Source organism: Chelonoidis abingdonii, chromosome 5 (assembly GCF_003597395.2).
Source record: "Chelonoidis abingdonii isolate Lonesome George chromosome 5, CheloAbing_2.0, whole genome shotgun sequence".
In the NCBI taxonomy this organism is placed as follows: Eukaryota; Metazoa; Chordata; order Testudines; family Testudinidae; genus Chelonoidis; species Chelonoidis abingdonii.
Window position 1 is genome coordinate 72492015 of NC_133773.1, and position 24673 is coordinate 72516687.

At 41.4% G+C, this 24673-nt stretch overlaps 1 protein-coding gene across 7 annotated transcripts in view; it reads left to right on the forward strand.

Moving 5' to 3' along the window:
- CLCN3 (chloride voltage-gated channel 3) overlaps positions 1-24673 on the forward strand; it is a 116937-nt gene that overhangs the window by 60373 nt on the left and 31891 nt on the right. For 4 of the 7 annotated variants that reach the window (XM_032803679.2, XM_032803671.2, XM_032803674.2 and 1 more), the window contains 2 exons: positions 18240-18397; positions 21746-21845. In XM_032803679.2, coding sequence (XP_032659570.1) covers positions 18240-18397; positions 21746-21845 — 258 coding nt within the window. Of the gene's footprint in view, positions 1-2999; positions 3252-17679; positions 17705-18239; positions 18398-21745; positions 21846-24673 lie in introns of those variants that run through there. The other 3 variants (XM_032803673.2, XM_032803677.2, XM_032803675.1) reach the window with 3 other exon arrangements.

Below are 24673 nucleotides of genomic sequence, written 5' to 3' on the forward strand. Positions count from 1 at the left end.
AATCTTTCCATCACTATAGCAAATGTCTACACTACAGCAGCATTGCTGCAGTGGTGCCAATGCACTGTAAACATGCTCTGAGAAACATGATAGAATTGTCCCTTGAGAACAATGGGACTACTCAGATTTGTAAAGTTATTCAGGTTTCCAGAATTGAGATCTTAGTATGTAATGATGATGAAATTTCTTTAGAAACAAGTTACCCTTTGAGTCTGCTAGCCACTAATGAGTTGTTTTTAAGCCGTTTTTCCTCTAAGTACCAGATGTATAGATGTACAAATTACTATCTTAAAATGAAGGCCTTAACATGTCCTATGAAATGAAGGAAATTCTAAAATCAGTTATTCTCTTGTGAACTATAACACTTTACATACTGAGTTCAGAATTTCTGAACATCTAGGTCAGTGATTCTCAAAGCCGGTCTGCCACTTGTGCAGGGAAAGCCCCTGGCGGGCCGGGCCAATTTGTTTACCTGCCGTGTCTGCAGGTTCGGCTGATCGTGGCTCCCACTGGCCACGGTTCGCTGCTCCAGGCCACTGGGGGTTGCAGGAAGCGGCGCAGGCCAAGGGATGTGCTGGCCGTTCTTCCCCTATTGGCCTGGAATGGTGAACTGTGGCCAGTGGGAGCCGCAATTGGTGGAACCTGCAGACTCGGCAGGTAAACAAACCAGCCTGGCCTGCCAGGGGCTTTCCCTGAAGAAGCAGCGGACCAGGTTTGAGAACCACTGATCTAGGTAATTAACACAACAGATTCCTAATTCTGACTTTACCCCAAAATTGCACAGATACCATAGAAATAATGTAAACACCCTTCTTGAAATGGGCCACCAAAATACCCTGAGAAAACCTGCTTCAGTCTGGGAAAAACCTTCTGCGCACACACACACGGTTGTCTCCTACTATCCACACTGGAACCCATGTGGGGTATCATTAGGGCTCCATGACTTCAGCAGCAGGCAGTGTGGCTGACCCCAGGGCGCTGCCCAAGCAGCTGGCTCCAAGTTCAGCGGCTCAGGTGGTCCCAGGGACAGCCACACCAACCACTGCTGGAGAGACCCAGGGGACTGCCACACCAGCCACTGCTCGGGCGGCCCTGGTAGCGGGCCCTGAGTGACCACTCCCAGCAGCGCCTCCCTGACACTCCTCACTCTTCCATCTCCTCCCAGCAGTGTGCCTCCCTCTCTCCCCTCCAAGGTTTAGTCAGGAGTATTTATAATATAATTCATCAACAGGTCACAGGCCATGAATTTTTGTTTACTTCCTGTGACTTGTCCATGACTTTTTTACTAAAAATACCCATGACTAAATGATACCCTTAGGGACATTAAACAATTACAACCGAAAATTGATGAGACCCACATCCTGAAAGAAATCTTTCCTGCACCCTGTCTTCTGACCTTTGAACAACTGCCCCTCCACTTCACCAAGCTCATCATTGGAAGCAACCTACCCACAGACCAGCACCCACCAAGTGAAAGTGGCACCAGACTCTGCAGTAACAAATGCATAATCTATAGACTTGTGTCCATTGTTATGATGATCAGTACTCCATCCTGTGCGCACATACTCGTACGAGAAAAGAAAAGTTATGTGCCTATCCATATTTATGTCAGGTTGGCATGCATTGTATCTTGCTCTTGAAAAAACACTTTTATTGTGTTAGAAGACAGGGAAGGGAATGTACAGCGCCATTATCAACAATGGGAATGCAAAAATCACTCATAATTGAGAAGAAGAATGAGCATACGGGTTTCTAAGGCTATTCAAAGAAAGGACTCCATTTGACAACAAATCTAGGAGCAGTCACTTAGGAAGAGCTGTTCAGGGTTTTACTGGCATAGCTGTGTGAGGTAGAGGTATGGCTTTTTCACATTTCTGACCACTGTAGTTATTCCTGGAAAACTGTCATTTAGATTTGGCCCATGCAGACACTGACTTTAGCTTAAATTTAATTTAAGTCATTATCTGTTTAAATAAAACCATAATAACGTTGTCTACATCATGTTTTGCACAAATCTAACAATTTAAGTTACACTGGTGCAACTTTTTTGTGTAAACAAGCTCTAAGGGTCAAATGTGGATTAAGACTGAAAACATGATCCATTGGATCTTGGGACAGAACTACTTCTCCGATTTCTACAAGCTACGCTGTTCTTCCTGAAACAACTTGGCCAAAGAACTAAATTTGAATGCCACAAAATAACAACAATAATAAATAATAAAATAGTGGAGGGCAGAACCTCAGTTTCTGTTTTCTACTACAATTTATTGATTTAGGCCCAGATCTTCAAGGGTTGTTAGGCACCTAACTCCCATTGAAATCAAAGGGAGTTAGGTGCCTAAATGCTTTTGAGGATCTGGGACCCAGATCCTTGGTTTGTATCTCCTTGTAAATATTTTTTTTAAATGTCTGATTGTTTAAATAACTTTGCGGGGATGTCAGTAGAAATGTGGATGAAACAAGTACAAAAGCTGCAAGATGGTATCTGTTTTGTCCTGTGTTTTATACTTTGAAATGTAAACTTGTCTTTGAGAGAAAATCTCACATTTTTTGAGTCTTAAAATTTGGAAGTGCCTTTGAGCTGTCATTCAGACGTTTGTGCCATTATTACAGTTCATATTGATGTTTATATTTAAATCCTAGTATTCAAAAGACACATTTGATGAACTAGGAGTCAAGTTGGATTTCTGTCACTGTGTACATCTTTCTTGTAACTTAAATGAACTGTAAGCATTTCTTTATTCTAAGCAATTAGGGGGTATTTAGATTTTACTGTAGAAAGCAAGCCCCAGGGCAAAAAATGGCTGCCTTTTCTGTAGTGTTGCAGTTTATCTTCACTGTTAACTTGTGTGGCCTGGTGCATTTGATAGTCTTAAAACCAGTTCATTCTGTTTTACTTCAAGCTTAGTCACCTTCAGGCATAGCAGGCTGCGTTGATTAAGTCTGCTGTTCCGCCTTTAAGCACTGCTAGTTTGTAGCCACTAGCAACCCGGCTGCAATAATTTCCCTTTGATGACATCATCGACTGTGGAAGAACCCAGTTGCTGCAACAAGCCAGCACACAGTCCAAATCCTGATCAAATATGGCAGCTTCCCAGCCTGCTGCTGCTGTTGTGTAGGAAATGGTTTGGTTGTTTTGAACTAACAAACACTCTTTTTGTTTGTTACGCTCATGGATGTATCTTCTGATCCTTATTTACCATACGATGGGGGAGGAGACAACATTCCACTAAGAGAATTGCATAAAAGAGGTATAATGAATTTATGGTATGATTCAATGTCTTGTGTGTTTGCATGTCTGTGTGGTAGGCTGTTTTCAAATTTGAAGCAGGGCTTTTAATTGCTGCATTAATTTGTTTAGCTTGATTTTGTAGGAAATTAATCCAGCCCTTACAGATCCTTGTACTGTCGTTTGATTGTTTTCTCTGTGTGCAGATTAGTCCTGCTTCACATCACATCGGCTAATGACTCCATTTTCGGTATGCGATAGCCTTTTTAAACTTCTCTTCCATTTCACCAAGAAAATAAATGTATCAATTTTTTTTTTGTAGTTTACTATGACCAAACTGGTAGAAATTTTGTGAAGGAAGCAATTTCATCCTTTTAGATAACTTAAGGGGAATACTGATTACCTTGGGCTTGGAAGTTTCTGTACATGCTTTCAGAATTAACTCCTTCCTGGAATGTTTGAGATTTAAAAGAAATAGTATCAAAATGCAATATATTAATTAAATCAACATCTGTTTTTTTAAAGAAATACATGGTTGTGCAGTTGATACTTCCAGTATTAGCACTTCAAGTATGTAAAAGGTTGTTATAAAGAGGATGGTGGTGAATTGTTACCCTTATCCACAGAGGACAGGATAAGAAATAATGGGCTTAAATTGTAGAAGGGAGATTTAGGTTAGACACTAGGAAAAAATTCCTGACTGTAAGAGTAGTTTAAATACTGGAACAAATTACCTATGGAGGTTGTAGAATACTTGTCATTGGTGGTTTTTAAGACTAGGTTTGACATGCACCTGTCGGGGACGGTCTAGATAATTCTTAGTCCTGCCTCAGTGCAGGGGACTAGATTAAATCTATCAAAGTCCCTTCTAGTCCTACATTTCTATTATTCTTTTGCTCACAGAATATCAGGATTTTTAAACGAATGTGATGTCATTCCCAACATTGATAAAAATATCTTTTTATGTGCATGGGCACAGCCTTTTATTTCTTAGACTACACTGTAGATGTTAAAGCAAAATATGTGAAAGATTTGGCGTAGTATTTGGAAGAGAAATAGATTCTGTTACAGTGGAAATGGAATAAAATCATACCTTCCAAGTCAGGAAAAAGTCTCCTTTGATTGGTTCTCTCTTAGGTCTGTCAGATTGAACTTTTCTGCTCAAAATGGTATCTCTGCTAATTAAGTACTGTAGGCCTTTCTCAATTTAGTTTCCTCTTGAACTTGGTTAATGTAACATTGAAATGTTTTCAATATTTGTTGTTTTAGAAAACTGTTTTGTGATGGAATTTGAGAGTAGATAGTTTGAGAATAATAGCTTGATTTACATAAAGTGAATTTTTTCTGGATGGTGTGGAAATTCTAAGTTCTTTAATCTTAACACTCAAGCTTTTATTTCTGCAGAGAAGTAATTAGGCCGTGCATTTGCTTATTCAGCATTTGCAGCTTGTATTTCAGTGCTTGTTATGAGCAGCTTTTGTGGTTCTTTAGGTAATGTGCAATAAGCTACGTTAGAACTAGTTGCCTTTTCTCTTGTATAGTGTGTGTGTGTCTATAGAAATTAAAATGTGCTTGTCTTAACTATTACTTTCTGAACACAAGTGTTCTCTGACCAAAATGCCTTTGTGCTGGATAATTTTGCAGGTTGGTTTATAGAATCAATTGTGAAAATTTAGTTGATGATATTTTGTTGTTCCGCTGCAGATTGTTTGGTCTTTTTGGTTGCCTGACATCGCAGAACGTAGTTTTGCAGTAATTCTGTAAAGAGGAAATACAGGTGAAAGCTTCAAGACACTCAGTATAATTTGTTTTACCATTGTGTATTTTAATTAAGCATTTTAACAGAATAGGCTGTAGTTTTCTAGGCTGCTATTACATATATAGGGTGATATAGGGCATAAAGCCAAAGGCAGAGGAACTTGCAGCACCCACTGAGGGCAGTAATCCTGTAACATGCTCTGTCTAGTATGTCATTATTGCTCTTACAAAACACAATTTATACACCCTCTAAAGAAAACTATCCAGAGCTGTACTGAGTATTGACAAGATGGTGACATCACTTGCAGCCAACCAGGAAGCTCCAAGTGTGATTCAAGTCACTCTATAACTTTTGATCAAATTACCTTGAACAATATTCATGATACTTCCGTTTGTTGGAGTGACTTTAGATTGAAAGATCGGCTTACTGTTGAATAATCATACTTCTTGCAAATCTTCATTTGGTTAATTCATGTTACCTAAAAACAGTCAGTAGAAAATGTTTGCCTCAAATGTAATTTGCCACACACAGTTGGCAAAAATGTTTCCTCTCTCTGAGATTCAGTACAAAAGATATTTCATGTTTTTGTCATCTTGAGATAAAAATGAGGGTAAAATGCTAACAGTAAAAATGGAAACATACACCAGGAAACATACCCTGCATGGTTTTTAATGGTATAAATTCTTAACAAATTAATAAGTACTTATTGATACAGAGAGCAAGTTTCTTAAATGATGTGTTGCGGGGGAGGACTTTTTCATAACTAAAACACAAGATGATTTAGTGACAAGACAAAAAGATTGCTTATCTGCATATGGAGACAAAATTAATATCCACATTGCAAAATTGCTTTGTAGTGTTGCTGTGTACTGTTAAACCTTAAACAGCTTCACTGGCTCACCCCAAAAATGGCTGCATTTTAGCAATTATAAAGTGATGGTTTAATTCAGTGTGGTCTTGTGAGGCTTAGTTAGTTCAACAAAGGTCTGTACTGACATTTCCTGATGAAATGAGATATCAAGTATTATATCATTATTAGTATAATCAGACCCAATAATTTTCCTTAGTCCTTGCTATTGTAAAAGAGCCTATCAGCTTTGGTTATTTCGATCCAAATATATACCATGTGACATATATCAAATTTTAAAAAACCATTTATTATATGATGATTTATCTTTCAATTGTGGTCCACAACCTTCTTCATTCAGAACAAATGTGCTTTACAGTAAATATAAATGTTAAAGTGAATATATGGTCTGAACTTCATTGAACTTGGCTTTAGGCTGTACTCTTCTTACACTATACCTGACTCATCCACAATTCTCTTATGCTCCCTGTTGTGCTAATCTAAAAGTAGAGACATTGTCAATTTGAAATCCAGCCAATTTTAAAAAATGGTTACAAATACTGCAGTCAGGAAAATGGGTTTTTGATGCTGAAATGCGACTGCTCTTGTGTGTGAAGTAAAGTGCATATGTGTTTGATGGATCATGCCCAACTGACTATGCAAAGTACTGTCAAGTGCACAAGTTAAAATCTTTCTTTTATCTTAACTTTCAGTTTTAATAATCTTAGGTGTTACTTTTATCTGTAATATGTTTTTTAAAAATTTCAGAATACAGTGTTTGGTTTAATTTTAAGAAAACTATCCCTTTAAGTAATTGACTACTGTTCATTTTCCCCCTAGCTGTCATATGCAGTTAATAATGGAAGGATATTTACATGAAGTACTACAGTACTGAATTATAAGATGTTACTAAGATTGTCCAACATGAAGATTTTTATTGGTAACTTTTTTTCTCTTGAGTCCAGTTTTGCACCATTTTTGACAGTCAGACTTTTTCGATATTTCCAAAGTATCAGGAGTTCTCTTGCCTGCCAGCTTGTCGCAGATGTGCTCGCGGAGTTTGATGTTTCCAGGTGGTTCTGAAGGGGAATGTGCATCTTTACCATTTACTCAGATTCCCGATCTTAAAAAACAAAGGCAGTGCACATAATGGGCCTGATCACTGAAATCAGTGAAAAACTCAGATTGACTTAAGTAAGCATTGGATCAGGCTCTGTGTGCACATAACACGTGTGCAGCAGCTTATTTAAAATGTGTTTGAAGTTCTCAAAACTGTTTAAGAGATCCAGCATTTGACTTGTGTGACTTGCTTGCTAGCTATGGTACCCACTTAAATACGGTGTATGTTAAAAAGGTCTGTCTGTCTTACTGTAAGGTCTCAAATTCGACCTATGACGTCAGTGTTTTTGTAAATCTAGGGAAACATTTTTCCAATGAGACAGCACAGTAACTGATAGCATTATTATTTACTATATATATTTGAGGCACCCATCACCGTGATACCTAAGTATATTTTACACGACTTTAGTGGCATGGTCAGCATTCACATTAAGGGAGCAAAACCAACAAATTCCCCTATTGCAGCGGTTCTCAAACTTTTGTGTTGGTGATCCCTTTCACGTAGCAAGACTCTGAGTGCGACCCCCCTCCTTATAAATTAAAAACACTTCTGTATCTATTTAACACCATTATAAATGCTGGAGACTAAGTGGGGCTTGGAGTGGAGGCTTACAGTTTGCAACCCTCCATGTGATAACCTTGCGACCCCCTGAGGGGTCCAGACCCCCAGTTTGAGAACCTCTGCCTTATTGCCTGTAGATACCAGATAGAGGATGATATTATCTAAGAAGAACTTGAGTCACATTCTTCATACATATGTACAAAACCTCAGAACAGAATAAGATCTACTCGTGTGTGCTAGACTACCCTTGCATGGGGCTCTTGATTTTAGGCACATCTAATGTCTGTTGCGGGGTGGGTAGGCTGGAAGCTAGCTACCACAGAGCTTTAAGGCCACATTGTGACTTTCCATATTCATGTGTGTAGGAGATGTGTGCACACACCCATCCAAACCTATAATTTGTCCCTGGATGATTTTATCTATAATGGAAGAAGAGTCATAAAAAGAGTTGTTTAGGCTGACCATGGATGAAATGACAAATTCAGAGCCAGGATGAGTGGGGAGAGGCTGTGACTCAAGAGGTCTCCAGCATGACTTACAGATCTTGGGGAACTAGTCTGGCTTAGATTTTGAATGGTCAGTCTTCTTGAGCTGCCCTCTGGCCCCAAGCACTGTGTGCTGTGGCCTTGGCCTCTACTTCAACATGCCCCGTCCTTTGCCAGAATCCAAAATGGGGGTGAGGCTCTTATGCTATAAGTTCATCAAATTTGACTTTGCCAACTGACAGACTCCATTAGCCAGAATTCTTTTAGTATTTAGTTATAGTTTATCTAGATGCTTTGCCTGTATGATTGGTAATGTTTTATGTTTAGCATTTATAATAGGTATCCCCAAACTCGGAAGGTATATCTGGCCTGGACATGTAGTCAAATGTCGTGACTGCCATAAGCTCACTTGTAGATCTCCTCTGTTGGGTCCTGCCTTTGGCCCTGCAAGACAGTAAATAAATATATACTGTGTAGTAGGCTATATGTATGTGGCATGTGACACTTTGAAATCTGGTCATGGTGGGTTCCCCATCGCTGACATTGAAAACATTTATTTTATGTGTTTCTAAAAGATATGCTGTAAGAATTCTGGGGAAGTTCTATGGATGGTGTTATATTGGAGGGAAGAGTAGATGATCACACTGGTCCTTTCTGGCCTTGGAATATATGAATCTGTGAAATCTTTTCCATACTATTTACATCTTTCTTTGTTTCCTCCAATCCATAGTCTGCATTTTGTCTATGTAGACTATAAACTCTTTAGACTGGTGACCCATATATGGCTTCTCATATGTGTGTGTGAGGTGCCGAGCATAGTGCAAGAACTAGATGAATAGTATTTCCTTCCTAATCATGTATTTACCCTTCAGATAAACATTTCACCCATGTTTGAAAAATAAAACAATTATTTTCTGTTGCATCAAAATGACAGTATGTGGGTGTTTTTCCCTCCCCTAAATATCAAACATTGAATAATCCTGGTTTACATTTTTGTGCTCTACCATGTACAGCAGTGGGTGGTTAGGTTTTTTTTGTTTTTTGTTTTGTTTAACCTTTCCAGTATTGACCCCTTCTTTCCTCGCCGCCTTATGTTCATCTCCAGGCACCCCATAGCAGTAGGTTGTATGGACTCACTGGAGGTAAATGGAAGGCACAGCCTCTGGGGATGTGGTTGCAGTCTTACAGGTAGAGGATGTGGTTCTCCAAAAGGCTTTTGGTTTGTTATGCTGCCATTTACCCCTCTCTTTAGTCCTACTGCCCTTGGGGGGGGGGGGGGGAATTAACTCTAGGATTTTTGTTTTGTTCTGGTGTGGCTGGGTGTTTGTCACACATCATTGTGTAAATGTGTACTTCTGGCTTTTCCTGTTCTCCAAGCTTTGTCCCGGTGAATCAGGCTTACTAGGTACTCTTTCTTAAGTAGAACGACAACCTGTGTACATACCACAAAGATTTTGTTTTTAAGTGCTTCATTACTGCTATTTCTTTGATAGAAGACAGACAACAATTTAAATAAACTTTTGTCTGCTTTAATTAGAAGCTTAATGCTATCTCGTTGGATTGATATAGAAATACACATGTATGGGCGTAAATGTATAGCTATTTTTTGTGGACTTTCATTCTATTTTAAATTACCTGGAACCATGTGCACTGTACTTGAGGAGACCCCCTCTGTCACTTGCTGACAAGGGACACAAAGGTGAAGCAAGGCCTGGGGTTAGTATACTGCCTCTGAAAAGCCCCCTTCCTTCTGATTTTAGCACTCAGCAGGTTTTGATGATGATGTTAGGGAGGGCTAATCCTTGCCTTCAGTGTAGACTTATTAGCTTGACTTATTAGATTTTCAGTGGCCAGCGAGTCATGGAGTTGAAATATTTTCCTTTTTCACTAGGAGAGGGCTTGCCTTGTTGGTCACTCAATGCTAACAGCTGAAACAGTAGTAACTAGCCATTTTGCAGGACAGAGTACTCCTATTAGAGATTGTCCCTGGAAAATAAGGATGTCTGAGCAGTGATAACTGTAGCATGATAGACTCTTAAAGCATGTTCTTACTAGAAAAGCTAGTGTGTCCACTAACTGGACTTTTCCTTAGGAGATCTGGGGTCTTTTCCTTGCTCTACCATTGACTCACTGTGTGACGTTGTCCATCCTTTAGTTTCCCCATCTCTAAGTGGATGTAATACATCCACTTCTTGAAAATTTGGAGATCTGTGAATATACAAGTGCTAAACATTTTTAGTATCATTCCTGTCTGACTGAGCCTGTGACAGGTATCGATGTGTCCAAACTTTGTCCAGCTGAGAGATGCATTGACAGTTTGAGTGAGTGATGTATCCAGTTTGCATAAATTGTGATTTCTGTTTCTACAGCTATGCTGCTGTAGCATGGACACTTACTACAGGGCTTCTTCCACTGTGTGGTAAATCTGTCACTATGGTAAAGCCAGCTTTCCAAGAGGCAGTAGCTAGGTCAACAGAAGAATTCCTTAGTCAATCTAGTGCTGTCTATGTTAGAGCTTAGGTTGGGTTATGTCTCCCAGGGCTATGAATTTTTCACACTCATGAGTGATGTTGCTGGATCCACCTAACTTTCCTATGTAAACCACCAGCCTTAAGTTTTGTCTGTAGTTTTTTACTGAACCTCATTGAGTAATAAGACGGGTATCTTTCAGTACCTGTAAGTGATGCACATAAGTGATATTTTTTGTGTAGATGCTCAGATACAGTAGTGATGGGTAATGTTACAAACACCTAGACAAATTGATAGTTTCTATTGATTGATTATAAAGAGAATACTGCATGTGTCCTAGGTGTTAGCCTCCCTCTGCTCACCGTTGTTATCTGAGCCAAGAAAGAGTATAGCAAGGAAAGAGTGTTGCAATGCTTGTGGTGTGGCGATTGGGAGTGGCAAGTATGTTATAAAAATTCTTTCTTCTGCTTAAAATATTTACTGAAATGTGTGCAAACTTCCCCCCCTGGCTCAGACTTGTAAATCAATTGAAACAGAATGCATTGGTGCCTTCTGTGGGATTTCATGTCATGGAATGTGAGGGCAGGAACCTGCCATGTCCTATCCTCCCCGCCCCGCCCCCCCAAAAAAAACACTGGACAGGAGTTCCCTTGAAACCTTCACACCCTGGTATTCATGGGCAGGAGCCCACAAGTTTCCTCCACTGAGGACATATCCCATAAGTTAAAACTTATTAGCTGACACACTTTTTTTTTTTAAGAATAACCTATTTCCATAATCTAGAAATGATCCACGGATGCTTTCCAAATCTTGTGATGGCAATTTTTAACTCTACTGAGCTGTGAAAGGACAACAGAGGATGATGGTTGAGCTCCTGAGGAGGGAATGAAACAACAGGGGGCTGGACTAGATGACCTTTCAAGGTCCTTTCCAGTTCTAGGAGATAGGTATATCTCCTCTTATTATTATTTAACCTTGGGGGAGATATTCATGGAGAAGTGAGAAAATAAGCATTAAAAATGTGTAATGGAAATACAACATGAGGAGAATTATAAAACAGCCTGCTGTGCAGAGCTCATCGTGGAGCTGCAAGGACAGAAAACCTACATAAGAGCTCCCCTCAACAGGTGAAGCACATGGCAATCACTGCTTAGGAAGTTAACACACCTGATTGCTACCAGTTTTGATAGATCAGTTGTCAGGGCTTTTGTCATGGAGGTTTGTGCTTCTGTCAAGAGGGTGCTGCTGCTCCTGATCATAAAGCTTGGTAATTGACAGGAGGTAATTGAGGGGTTTTTATTGTTGGGGTTCCCAAATTGCATTGATGCGACCCATGTGCCTATCTTTGCCCCCCTATACCAGGCCTCAGTGTTGATCAGCAGAAAGAGGTATTTCTCCATGGTGCTCCTGGCTGGTCACCATGGCAGGTTCATTAATATTGATATGGGGTGCTTTGGAAAGGACTGTGGTGCCAGTATCTTTAGATACGCAAGCCTGTTTTCTGCAATGAGAAATAGAACTTTTGCTCCCAGGACCACTGTGGACATTAATTGTGTTGTGATTTCTATTGTCGTTCTGGAGACTCATCTTATCCTCTGCTTCCCTAACATATGAAGCCTTTTACTGACACTTGGTTAGGAGAAAGGACCTGTTTAATTAGCTGCAGAATGACGGTGGTGTGTACATTTGGAAGACTGCAGAGAAGGTGGGGGTACCTCATGACTGGAGGCTGCTGAGGAATAGCTGCTTCATGTGATAGGTGCTTGCTGCGTTTTGCACATTTATGAGAGAAAGGGAGAGAGCCTCTTAGGTGGGTGGGAGGCAAAGGTTGAGAGACTCTGAACAGCCAAATTGACTGCCTCTGCTAAAGGTTAAAATTGGTCAGGGACACAAGCTCAAGGATGCATGTGTTCCTAATTTAAGGCTAGGTTTTATTGTTCCTTTATGCTTTGTGCAAGGATTTTATTACATCTTTCAACTGAGTTGTAAATAAAGAATTTTACTGATCTTCGCACAGGTCAAATTTAAAATGAATGGAATTGTGGCAAGACACGCAAGTGCTGAGTGCACACATGTTTGTGCTGATGAGGTCATAAACATGTAGGTGAGGTAGAAACAGTTCTCTGTGTCTTGGGATGTGGCATGGCAAGCAATATAATTGTAGGAATTTCCACTATTCTTTGTCTTGGGATCTGCAGTGAGGGACGGTCAGTTCCTTGTAGTTGGGGAAGGGATAAAGTACTTCCAGCATATGCTGTGTTTTCAAGGGGCTTCTGGACATGGTTAGGTTAACATGATGGCTGTGAACATAGTGTCACTATTTTCTCCAGGAGAGCCGTCTCTGCCTGTTCATCATCACCAGAATCTGTGAGAGCATCTTCTCTCTCTCCTTGGTATCCTGTTGAAGGAAACCATCCTCCCACTCTTCTGTATTCTTCTCTTCTCTGGGATGTAGCCACAAGGCCACTAAACATGCCCTCTTGTGTCCTCTTTCTCATCCCCAAAAGATGTGTCAGGCATTCAGCCACTGATAATAAATTGTCATCCCCATGGACAGGACTATCAAGTGCCAGAGGGGCTGAGAAATAGCACAATAGCTTCTGTACCAATTCTAGTCTCCATGCCAGCAATGACAAAATGTTGCTTTTTCTTCAGGTTTTGAATTCCAAATTCTCATGGGCTTGCCCTGGCCTTCCGTGAATAATTGTTCCGAACCCAAGGGATAAATAATGCTGAGAGCGTGATTTAAAAGTAACCATGAATGTCTTACAGTCCTATATATTTTGAAATTTGTCTGTTGCCCAATTTACCTCATAAAATGTAAAGGTAGCTAGAAGCTCACACGTGATTTTAAAGTACTTTTCCTACTGTTTTTCTTACTCTGTATCTGATACTACAGTAAACGTGCCTGCCATGCAATATGTTTGATTCTTTTTAACCCTCCCGCACAGTGTGCCATCTTGAGCAGGGACAGGACAATTGACTAGGAGCGAGAGGGAGCATTAAGCTGCGCAGGAGAAATAAACACTTTGGAGCTTAAATTCTCTGGCATTATGTTTTTTTTTTGCACGCTGGGGGAGGGTGGGCAGATAAAAGCCAAGCAGGTGGAGAGAATCTCCTCGCTCATATCTGCCTAACTTGGTGGCACCATGATAGTACTGAGAACACGGTGTTTAAATCCGCCTATAAAACACACAGTACTTAAAGGGAGAGGTTCCTTCCCTAGCATTGTCAGACTTGTTTTCTTTCTGAGTTTGGGGCTCTCCCTGGTCTCCAGTTCTGGGACTGCCCCTGAGCTTTTCAAGTTGAGCTCCTGGCTGTCCATGGCAATCCCCACCTATTCACAGTGCTATTCAGCTACTTGGGTTTATTCTGTGCTGTACAGAACATGCCAGGATTCAGTGCTGGCCTCCCTTGTGAGAATTCAGTCTAGCTCCTCATAGGTGCATATCTCCCAAGATCTTGTTAGTGTGTAATGGTATTCGAGCCCCACTCTGAACCTTAAGAGTCCAAAAAAATAGGGTACCAACATGAATTCCTCTAAGCTTAATTACCAGCTTAGATCTGATAGCTCCCACCATCCAAAAGTATAGTGTTTTGGGGCACTCTGGTCCCCCCAAAAACCTTCCCTGGGGACCCCAAGACCCAAATTTCTTGAGTCTCACAACAAAGGGGAATAAACCATTTCCCTTCCCCCTCCTTTCTTCCTCCCAGATCTTTCCCGCCCTGGGTACACTAGGAGATCACCGTGATTCAAACTCCTTGAATCACAACACAGAGAGGAATGTTCCTTCTGCCCCCCTTTTCTTTTTTCCTTCTCCCACCAATTCCCTGGTGGGTACAGACTCAGTTTCTTAGAGTCTCACCAAGGGGAAAAATCAATCAGGACTTTAAAAAAGAAGACTTTTAATAAAAGAGAGAAAAAATAAGAATTCTCTGTAAATTCAAGATGGAATATTACAGGGGTTTTCAGCTTATAGACACTAGAGAGAAAACCTCCCCCTCCAGCACAAAAACAAATTGAAATACTTCCAGCAAACTACACGTTTGCAAATAAAGAAAACAATCAAAAAGACTAAAACTGCCTTTATCCTGATACTTACTAAAATTAGAACAGAAGAGATTTTTTCAGAAAGATTGGAGGAATCTGCTTACATGTCTGGTACCTCTCAGAACCCAGAGAGAACACGGACAAAGAACACACACAAAAGCTTCCCTCCACCCAGATTTGAAAGTATCTTGTCTCCTGATTGATCCTCTGGTCAGGTGTTCCAGGTTCACTGTTTAACCCCTTACAGGTAAAAGAAATATTAACCCTTCACTCTCTGTTTATGACACTGTGTATGGAATTTTTGTAACTGCCAGAATGGCTTTTATTTGTTGTGGTACTGTACTGCACCTGGGAGTGCCCTCTCTCCTGCCTTTGATTTGATATCCTCTTGTACCTCTTGGCATTCTGGGGACTGCTCTTAGATGGGACTGAACCTGCTCCTCTTCCCAAAGGCTAAGGAAGTGCATATTTGTACACGGAGCATGGTTTCTATAATCGGGATGTAACTCTGAGTTGGTGAACTCACCATGAACTCAAGTATCAGAGGGGTAGCCGTGTTAGTCTGGATCTGTAAAAGCAGCAAAGAATCCTGTGGCACCTTGTAGACTAACAGACGTTTTGGAGCATGAGCTTTAGTGGGTGAATACCCACTTCGTCAGATGCGTGCATGTACACAGACACTGCAGCCCAGGAGTGCAGTGTGGGATATCAGTGGGATGACTGCCAGAAGCAAAACAATTAGTTCAAAATGGGGATGCGGTCACACAAAACTTATTGTGGGGCAACTCATTCCATATTAGAGTAAATCTGCTTTTAAAGTGGATTAATTACAGTAAAAGCTTTGTTGTCTGGCATGTTGGAGAAATGCAGGGGTGCTGGTTAGTCAAAAATTCTGGTTAACTAAGAGTTATACTTACCAATGGAGGGAGTGAGTTTGGGTGTGGGAGGGGCTCAGGGCTAGGGGTTGGGGCACGAGATGGATTTTGAGGTGTCAGCTCTGGGCAGGGCTCACCTTGGGCAGCTCCCTACAAGCAGCAACATGTCCCTCGACTCCTAGTCAGAGGCATGGCCAAGTGTGTCTGCATGCTGCCGCTGCCTCCACCTCCAGGCACCGTCCCCGCAGTTCCCATTGGCCAGGAACCACAGCCAGTGGGAGCTGCAGAGCCAGCACTCGGAGCAGGGGCAGCACACGGAGCTCCCCGTAGCTGTTCCTCTGCCTAGGAGCAGCAGGGACCACCGGACCTGGCAACCCTATTGAAGATTTATATTGGAAGATATCAGAAATGCTGGTTTCTAGAGCTTTCTGGTTGGTAATGTGCCATATAACACAGCTTTCACTGTAATATGAAATGACAGACAATTTGAGGAAAAAATCTCTTGTGTGGAGGCAGGGCAGTTTATCCCCCAAAAAACTCAATCCAAAATAACTTTCACGTGTGGAGAAGCCCTCGATCTTTGTCCAGCTCCTCCTTCAGCTTGTTTCTCAAACGTCACGTGACAATGGGGAAGAGTAACTCCATATAGGTTCTAATGCCCCCAATAGCGGGGTTTCCTTACATAGTTTTGGATCTAGAGAGGGAGGGGAAAGGAGTGGCCCTGGCTAGGCTAGTCTTGAACTGCTTTCTGCACCTGTTCTGCTGGCTCTGGCTTGCATTTTCTTTCATAAAAGCCATGTGGTCATTGATGAGACTTAAAATGACTGAGGCATCCAAGTCGTGTTTTACAGGTTTTTCCACATATGTGACAGGTGGTTGCTTAAAGAAAGCACAACTGCTGGCCGGGATACTGTACCCTTTCCTTCCTCCTCTGTCATTTCGCAGCCCCTTGAGCAAGGTGATCCTCTTCAAAACAGTCTGTTGAAAGCCAGCTCTTCCCAGATTGTGGGGTCAATGCCTCCCTTCTTAAGATAGACTTTCAGAGTGCCATTGTAGTGTTTTCTGTGTCCCCCATGAGTCCTCTTACTGTGACTAAGTTGAGAAAAGAGGACTTGTTTCAGAAGACAAGTATCAGCCATCCACACTCAGTGACCAACCCAGTGAAGTTGATGTTTCATAATCTTTACCTCAACACTGGTGGTGTTAGCTGCGGAGAGAACACTGGCATTGGTGCAGTGGTCTTCCCACCTGATACAGAGAATCTTCCTAAGGCAGTGAGGTTGGTACCGCTCCAGACACTTAAGATGTCTTCAGTATGTCACCCATATCTCGCACATAAAGAAGAGCAGGGCTGACTACTGCATTATAGATTAGGATCTTAGTTTCCATTTACTGATCTCTAAAGACACGACAGAGCAACTTTTCCAAAGGATACACTGGCACAATGGATCCTATGTTCAATCTCCACATTAAGATTGTGCAAAACATAATTCACGGGTCGAGAGTCAAAAAATAATTACTGCTGTGATTGCTATTCTCTTGTATAGTCAGTGTTGTGTTTGAGAAAAGGTTGATTTATTTCTTCCACACTCCTTCTGTGCTCCTTCAACCTTTTCATTGGAAGCATCTATCTTGGGAGAATGCTGGTGCTGCCAAATGTGTCAGGTAAAAAGGAGTGTAGTGAAACAGTGCTACGAGACTTGCTTTTTATACAGCACTTCCAGCCTCTGCCTGACTAGGGAGTAAGGACTGGGCACGGGGCACTCAAACTTGGATACACTGCTTTCTGGGTCCTGTGTTACTATATAGCTGCTAGGTCAGCTCTCTGTTTTAATCACTTTTATCACTGCTTATGTTTATTTTACAATAACCAGCAGCTATGAGACATTTGTAATCAAGGATGTAAGCAAGAAATAGTGGTAACCTTAAAGGGACATCATCAACTTGAAATCTAGTTAGTTTCAACAGTGAGTTAAAAGTAGTTTTAGATAACATGCCTCACTTCTGCCAGTTCTTATGATTTTTTGTTTTTTACAGCTAAGTTTTCCTAAATTTAGTGCATTATGTGTAGTAAAACAATAGTGAAAGCTACTCATTTTTCACAATGTGCTACTGAACTTGCTCAGGAACCCACACAAAGAGTAATCAAGTAGCTTGCAGACTGTGTTGATGAATATTTAACCAATGGAAATATTAAGTCAGCAATGCTGAAATTCAGATTACAGCTGAACACCAGAAATAAAATACTGACAGCAACAGCCATGGGCCTAAGCGAAGCCCTTCGGAGGAGAAAATTAAATGAATACAGGTATTCCAAACAGCTGTCCTTTTATTCTTTTTTTTTTTAACGTGCTTAAGATAGTGATGTATAATGTGCACATTTAAAATAATAAATTTTTGTGGTCTTCTGGCTAAGGCCAAGTATAGTGCTCTTGGCACAGACACTGTCTCATGCTGTGTCTTTATACTGTTCCTAGCACAGTGAGGCCTGATTTGGAGCTAGAGCCTTGGGTGCTGTTGCAGTACAAATACATTAGAATGATAAACCAGCTAGATTCTTGATGGAGTTATTGATTATTTTCTGTTTCCTTAGTCTTTTACACTAACATATTTGAACAAGCTACTAATCTGAAAAAATATCTAGAAAGATGGTGGTGATTTGGGGGGGAAAATACAACACCCTCCTGGCCCCCCAATCAAAAACCTTAATATGTAGAAATTTCCCAAACGGAGATTGTCTATACACAAATTTTTGATAATTAAAGCACTTACAGGGAAAGGTTTACACCGACAATTATTTTATTGCAGACTGTAATAATTTTTTCATCCTTTCTCTGCCACAGGAACTCATTATACAATGACAAATGGAGGAAGCATTAATAGTTCAACACACTTACTGGACCTCTTGGATGAACCCATTCCTGGAGTTGGAACATACGATGACTTCCACACCATTGACTGGGTGCGAGAGAAGTGCAAAGACAGAGAAAGGCACAGACGGGTACTTGAGATCAATAACAATCATTGAAATTTACTTAATGTTGTGTATTGGGATTAAGGTCTGATCCAGCAACACATAACTATGTGCATAACTTTAAACATGGAAATAATTCCATTGGCTTCAGTCACATGCTTAAAGCTCACCGATGTGCTTGTGTGTGTTGCTGGATCGGCGTCTCAGTCAATAAGTGTCATATTTCTGTGATAGCATTATATCTTAGGAAGGCAAACAGTAATTTAAGGCAGTGAAAACACAGGCCATGTCCACAACAATCCCCCCTTCAGTCTCCAAATGTGGAAGCATTTGTAGCAGTATACACTTTTATACTAGTATAGCTCCTTCCCATACACTAAGGGAAATAAACTATGCTTGTATAAGGCCTGGTCTACACTACGGGGTTAGGTCGAATTCGGTCGCATTAGGTCGATTTAAAAATGAATGCGTCCACACAACCAACCCCGTTCCATCGATCTAAAGGGCTCTTAAAATCGACTTCTGTACTTCTCCCCGGCGAGGGTAGTAGCACCAAAATCGAATTTGCTGGGTCGAATTTGGAGTAGTGCGGACGCAGGTCGATGGTATTGGTCTCTGGGAGCTATCTCAGAGTGCTGCCTTGTGACCGCTCTGGACACAACTTTGAACTCCGATCCACTAGCCAGGTACAAAGGAAAATCCCCAGGAACTTTTGAATTTCGTTTCCTCTTTGGTTAGCACAGCGAACTCAGCAGCACAGCTGACTATGCAGTCCCCCGAGAATCATACAGCATAGAATGTTTCTGTGATCCCCCTATCATCTCTGTTCCTGAGGTTGTCGCAGATTAGAAAGCGAAAATAACACACTCGCAATGACATGTTTTCCAAGCTCATGGAGTCCTCCTGCACTGATAGGGCACTGCTTAATGCATGGAGGCATTCAACGGCAGAAGCCAGGAAAGAATTAAGTGAGTGCAAAGAGCAGAGGCAGGACGCGATGCTGAGGCTAATGGGGGAGCAAACGGACATGATTAAGCATCTATTGGAGCTGCAGGAAAGCCAACAAGAGCACAGACCCCCGCTGCATCCACTATATAATTGCCTATGCTCCTCCCCATGTGCCATAGCCTCCTCACGCAGACGCCCAAGAACGCTGGGGGAGAGGCTCCAGGCACCCAACCACTCCACTGGAGAGGATGACCCAAGCAACAGAAGGCTGTCATGCAAACAGTTTAATTTTTAGTGTGGCTACAATAAGCAATGTGGCCTTATCCTTCTCTCCTCCCCCATCCCACCTGGGCTACCTCGTCCATAATTTTTTTTTTAATTAATAAAGAATGCATGGTTTCAAAACAATAGTTACTTTATTTCGAAGGAGGGAGGCTGGTTGGTTTACAGAGAATTTAAAATCAACAAAGGAGGGCAGGGGGGTTGCATCAAGGAGAAACACAACTGTCACACCAAAGCCTGGCCAGTATGAAACTGGTTTTTAAAGCCTCTCTGATGTGCAGCATGCCTTGCTGTTCTCTTCTGATTGCCCTGGTGTCTGGCGTGAAACGATTGTCAGCTGTTGTTTTCATGGAGGGAGGGGCGACTGACGACGTGTACCCAAAACCATCTGTGACAATGTTTTTGCCCAATCAGGCATTGGGAGCTTAACCCAGAATTCCAATGCGCGGCGGAGAGTGCGGGAACTGTGGGATAGTTACCCACAGTGCACCTCTCCGTAAGTCGATGCTAGCCATGGTAGTGAGGATGCACTCTGCTGACTTAATGCGTTAGTGTAGACATAGGCAATTAACTGTATAAAATCGATTTCTAAAAATTGACTTCTATAAAATAGACCTAATTTCGCAGTATAGACATACCCTAAGGCACTGGTATAACTACATCCAGACTAGGAGTTTTACTGATACACTTATTTCGATTAAAAAAAACCAAACATACACTTAACCAAAATAGTTATCAATATAAAAATTGCGTAGACCAGGCCTTAGTTTAAATGGGAAGTGTCTCTCATTTCCCTCTTCCAAATCTGCCCCATCCCACAAACCTATCTTTTCTCTTTTCGTACGGGGCTCTTCTGGAAATCTTAATCCTTCAGGCACCTCATCAGGAAAGCACATAAGCACCTACGTAAGCCCTGGGATTTAAGTTTTTTGCTTACAGATGCTTTCATGATTTGGGTTCGCGGTGGTCATTACTCAGTGGCGTATTAGATACTGCCGTTTATCTGAGGTATAATTTTATTCTAAATAAGCAAAAACTGTATCCTCTAAAAGAAAGTAAGCTGTTTTAAAGGTAATTGCTGTGCTTTTGGGAGACCCCCCCTTAATGTACCAGGGTGGGGGGGTGGAAACATTTTGAAGATGTGAAATTTTTATTTAACTGATCTAAAGAAACTGTTTGATGCTTAACATTACCCTTAGTTTTTAGTCTGCTAACCTGCCTGCTTTCAAGAGTCAGGAAGAAATTCCTTCTATGTTCAACACTGAACAGTCATCTAGTCCTTTCTCTGAAGCACTGCATATTTGTTGGTTTTGGTAACAAGATACTGTGTAGACTGATCTGATCTGTTTCTGCAAATCCTACATCACTTTAAAAAAAAACAAAAAAAAAACCCAACCAAACCATAAGTGTAGTGTCTAGTGCCCCTCTCAGATAAATAGGTCTGTTTGCAGTGGATCTGAGAACGTGTGCAATTTAATTGTGTGAGTTGCATGGGGGTTATCTGTTTCTGTGGAGCATTTTTGATTTTTAAATAATTCTTTCTTCCATAACTGAGTTGTAAATAAGTGATAGTTAACACAACTTCATCTTGTTCCTGAAGATGTACTAGCTAGTACGTGCCATTCGATGGAGTGCCAGCATGCTCAACTGCAGGCAAGATGATCTCCCAGTAGTAGTTGGTCTAGAGGATTGAAACTAATATTGCTGATAACTAAAAGTTGTTTCTTTAGATTCAGTGGTAGGGATTTGAGAAGCTAGAGCAGTGAGTTTATAGTCACTGAACAACTGTGGAATGTATATAGCTACCGTAAATTGTGTAAGCCTTTGTACCCACGGTGCTTAGAAGCGGGGGGGTGGGGGGGGAGGAAAATTTGTAAAAGACTAGTTTATAGAGACATTTAAAGGATACTTTGAATGTCTATTATATGAGTGCCAAAATGTATGCTGTTTCTTTTATTTTAAAGGAATCTTGTTAATTTGAAATCTGTTTAAAAATATAGTCAAAATAATTTTAGGGCTTTTATATTTTTGTGTTTTTACAATTGTATTTTCTGTTTATAACACATTTTTCTCACTCCTTTTGCAATGTGAAAATTCCCCAAGAACAGAAGAAGAAAATGATGTAGACATGATTTCTTTTTGCAGATTAACAGCAAGAAGAAAGAATCAGCCTGGGAGATGGCAAAAAGTTTGTATGATGCATGGTCAGGATGGCTAGTAGTCACACTAACTGGTTTGGCATCAGGTAAAGACAATAGAATACAATTTCATAACTTTTCTGATCTTTTCTGATCATTCTTGAGTTTCCATAGTACATGTGTTTTTGTGTGTGTCCCTGTACTAACAGTTACCATTATATTGTTCTGATATCTGTCCAAAACCCCATTACTGTAAATGCATAAATGAGGGGAAAATTATTTTCATATAACAGTAGAACAGGATCAGGCTAATAGTGTAATCTCATTTTAGGGAAGCAAGGTTAAAAATCAAGTGAGTAGTAATATCCTTTTGAAAAGTTCCAGAAATGATAGGCTTTCAGAGATTAAGGCCTGGTCTACACTACGACTTTAGGTTGAATTTAGCAGCGTTACCTCAATTTAACCCTGGATCCATCTACTCAACGAAGCCCTTTTTTGACTTAAAGGGCTCTTTAAATCAATTTCTTTACTCCACCTCCAACGAGATGATTAGCGCTGAAATCAGCCTTGCCAGGTCGAATATGGGGTAGTGTGGATGCAACTCAAGGATATTGGCCTCCAGGAGCTATCCCAGAGTGCTCCATTGTGACCGCTCTGGACAGCGCTCTCAACTCAGATGCACTGGCCAAGTAGACAGGAAAAGGCCCACGAACTTCTTTGAATTTCATTTCCTGTTTCGCTAGCGTGTTTGCAGAGCTCATCAGCATAATGTGCACATTGCCAGGGCACATTGCGAGGCCCGTACTTTGTGAGAAGTCTATGACCATGTCCCTCTCGTCACTGCGCTGCCGTCACCTCCACGCCTGGTTTTGCGTGAAACAATTGTCTGTTGTTACTCTGATGGAAGGAGGGGCGACTGACGACATGGCTTACAGGGAATTAAAATCAACAAAAGGGGTGACTTTGCATCAAGGAGAAACACAAACTACTGTCACACAGAATGGCCCCCTCAAGGATTGAACTCAAAACGCTGGGTTTAGCAGGCCATTGATCTCACAAAACACATCGGGTCAATTTCTTGTTTTGATCCACTCCATCTATCTTTTACATCTTAGGCTGGCAGCAGACGTTGCAGTACGACCGCTAGCCATTGTCATCATCTCCTGGGTGCTCAGCAGAAGATGGGAATGACCTGGCTGAGTCACTCCCACGTCTGTCCAAGCGCCCCTGACCGACCTCACCGAGGTCAGCTAAAAGAGCACCCAGGAGTACAATGATGATGGCTACCAATCGTAATGCACCGTCTGCTGCCAAAAGGCAATGAGCTGCTGCTGTGTAGCAGTGCAGTCTCACGTCTGTCAGCAATCAGGAGACGTACGGTGAGCTGAGCGGGCTCCATGCTTGCCATGATATGGTGCCTGCTCAGGTAACCCAGGAAAAAGGGCGCAGAAAGACTGTCTGCTGTTGCTTTCACAGAGGGAGGAAGGGAGAGGGGGTCTTGATAACATGTACCCAGAACCACCAGCAACACTGTTTTGCCCCATCAGGCATTGGGATCTCAACCCAAAATTCCAGTGGAAAGCAGAGACTGCGGGAACTGTGAGATAGCTACCCACAGTGCAACGCTCCTGAAGGCAACGCTAGCCTTGGTACTGTGGACGCAGTCTGCCGACTTAATGCACTGAGAGCATTTTGTGTGGGGGGACACACAATTGACTGTGTAAAAATGATTTCTAAAAAAACGACTTGTATAAATTAGACCATACCCTAAGAGACCGTTTTAGTCCAATGGGCCCAGAACTTCCTGTGAAGTCAGTGGGGCCTTTGTCATTGATTTTGGTGGGTTCAGATTTCATCCAGGGTGAAACTTCCCTCACAGTGAACTATGTACCTCAGTCCTGGCCTAGAAGAACCTTACTTTTTGGGGGTGATGTGGTAGTTCATTATTCCTGTCCATTCAGTTCTAGCTCCCTTGCTTGAGATTCCCAACAAAGTGTCAGTATTCACAATGGGTTCACCTACACACTGAGCGTTATAGCTGAGTCAAGTGATGTGGACTCATGGGGCTTGCACTGCATGGCTAAAAACAGCAGTGTAGACATTCTCACTCAGGTTGCTCCAAGACCCTCACCGGATTTCAGTCTCCAGCCCAAGCCTGAACATCTACACTGCTGTTTGTAGCCCCACAACGTGAACCCTAGTCAAATGACCTGGGCTCTGAGACTTACTGCCACTGGGATTTAATTACTTTTTTTGCTGGGTAGATTTACCCTGTGATGGTGGGATTTCTGCTGTGGATGCATGTCTCGCTAGGAACATGATTGAGTCCATCAGTACATTTCAGATAGATCAATGAGAAGTCATTAGAACTTTCCAGTTTTGACAGATACTGTCATAGGCCGTGAGCTGCATTCAGTTGTGACTAGTCTAACTAACATTTCTGATTGATGTCCGTGAATGAAATCTAAGTTCCTAATGCAAGATATTAGCTGTAACAAGTAAACTCTGTTGTCCTTTGGCCTCAATTTCCTCTTGTGTTTTTCAAATATTTTTGGGATAAGAGACACAACTAAGGTTCTCCTGACCATGTATGGTCACCTTTAGATGCTATGGGACTTATTAGGCTTTTATTAGCATAATCTGAAAAAGCTGTAGTTCTTATAAATGTGAAGCCATGACCTTCATCCTACCCAATTATCCAAACAAGCTTTATGTAAATACTAGAATAAATCCCAGGAGGGTTGAATTAGTGTGCAGAGTGTAGATGAGGTGGTCAAAGTGTAATGGCTATAATCACCATGTATGTGTGCATAATCACATGTAAATGAGTGTATCTTCATTATATATAATGTGTGTATACGCATATGCATGTGTATATGTACCCATGTATGTATAGGTGAAATGTGTATGTTTAATTAGTATAAAGCACTTGGGA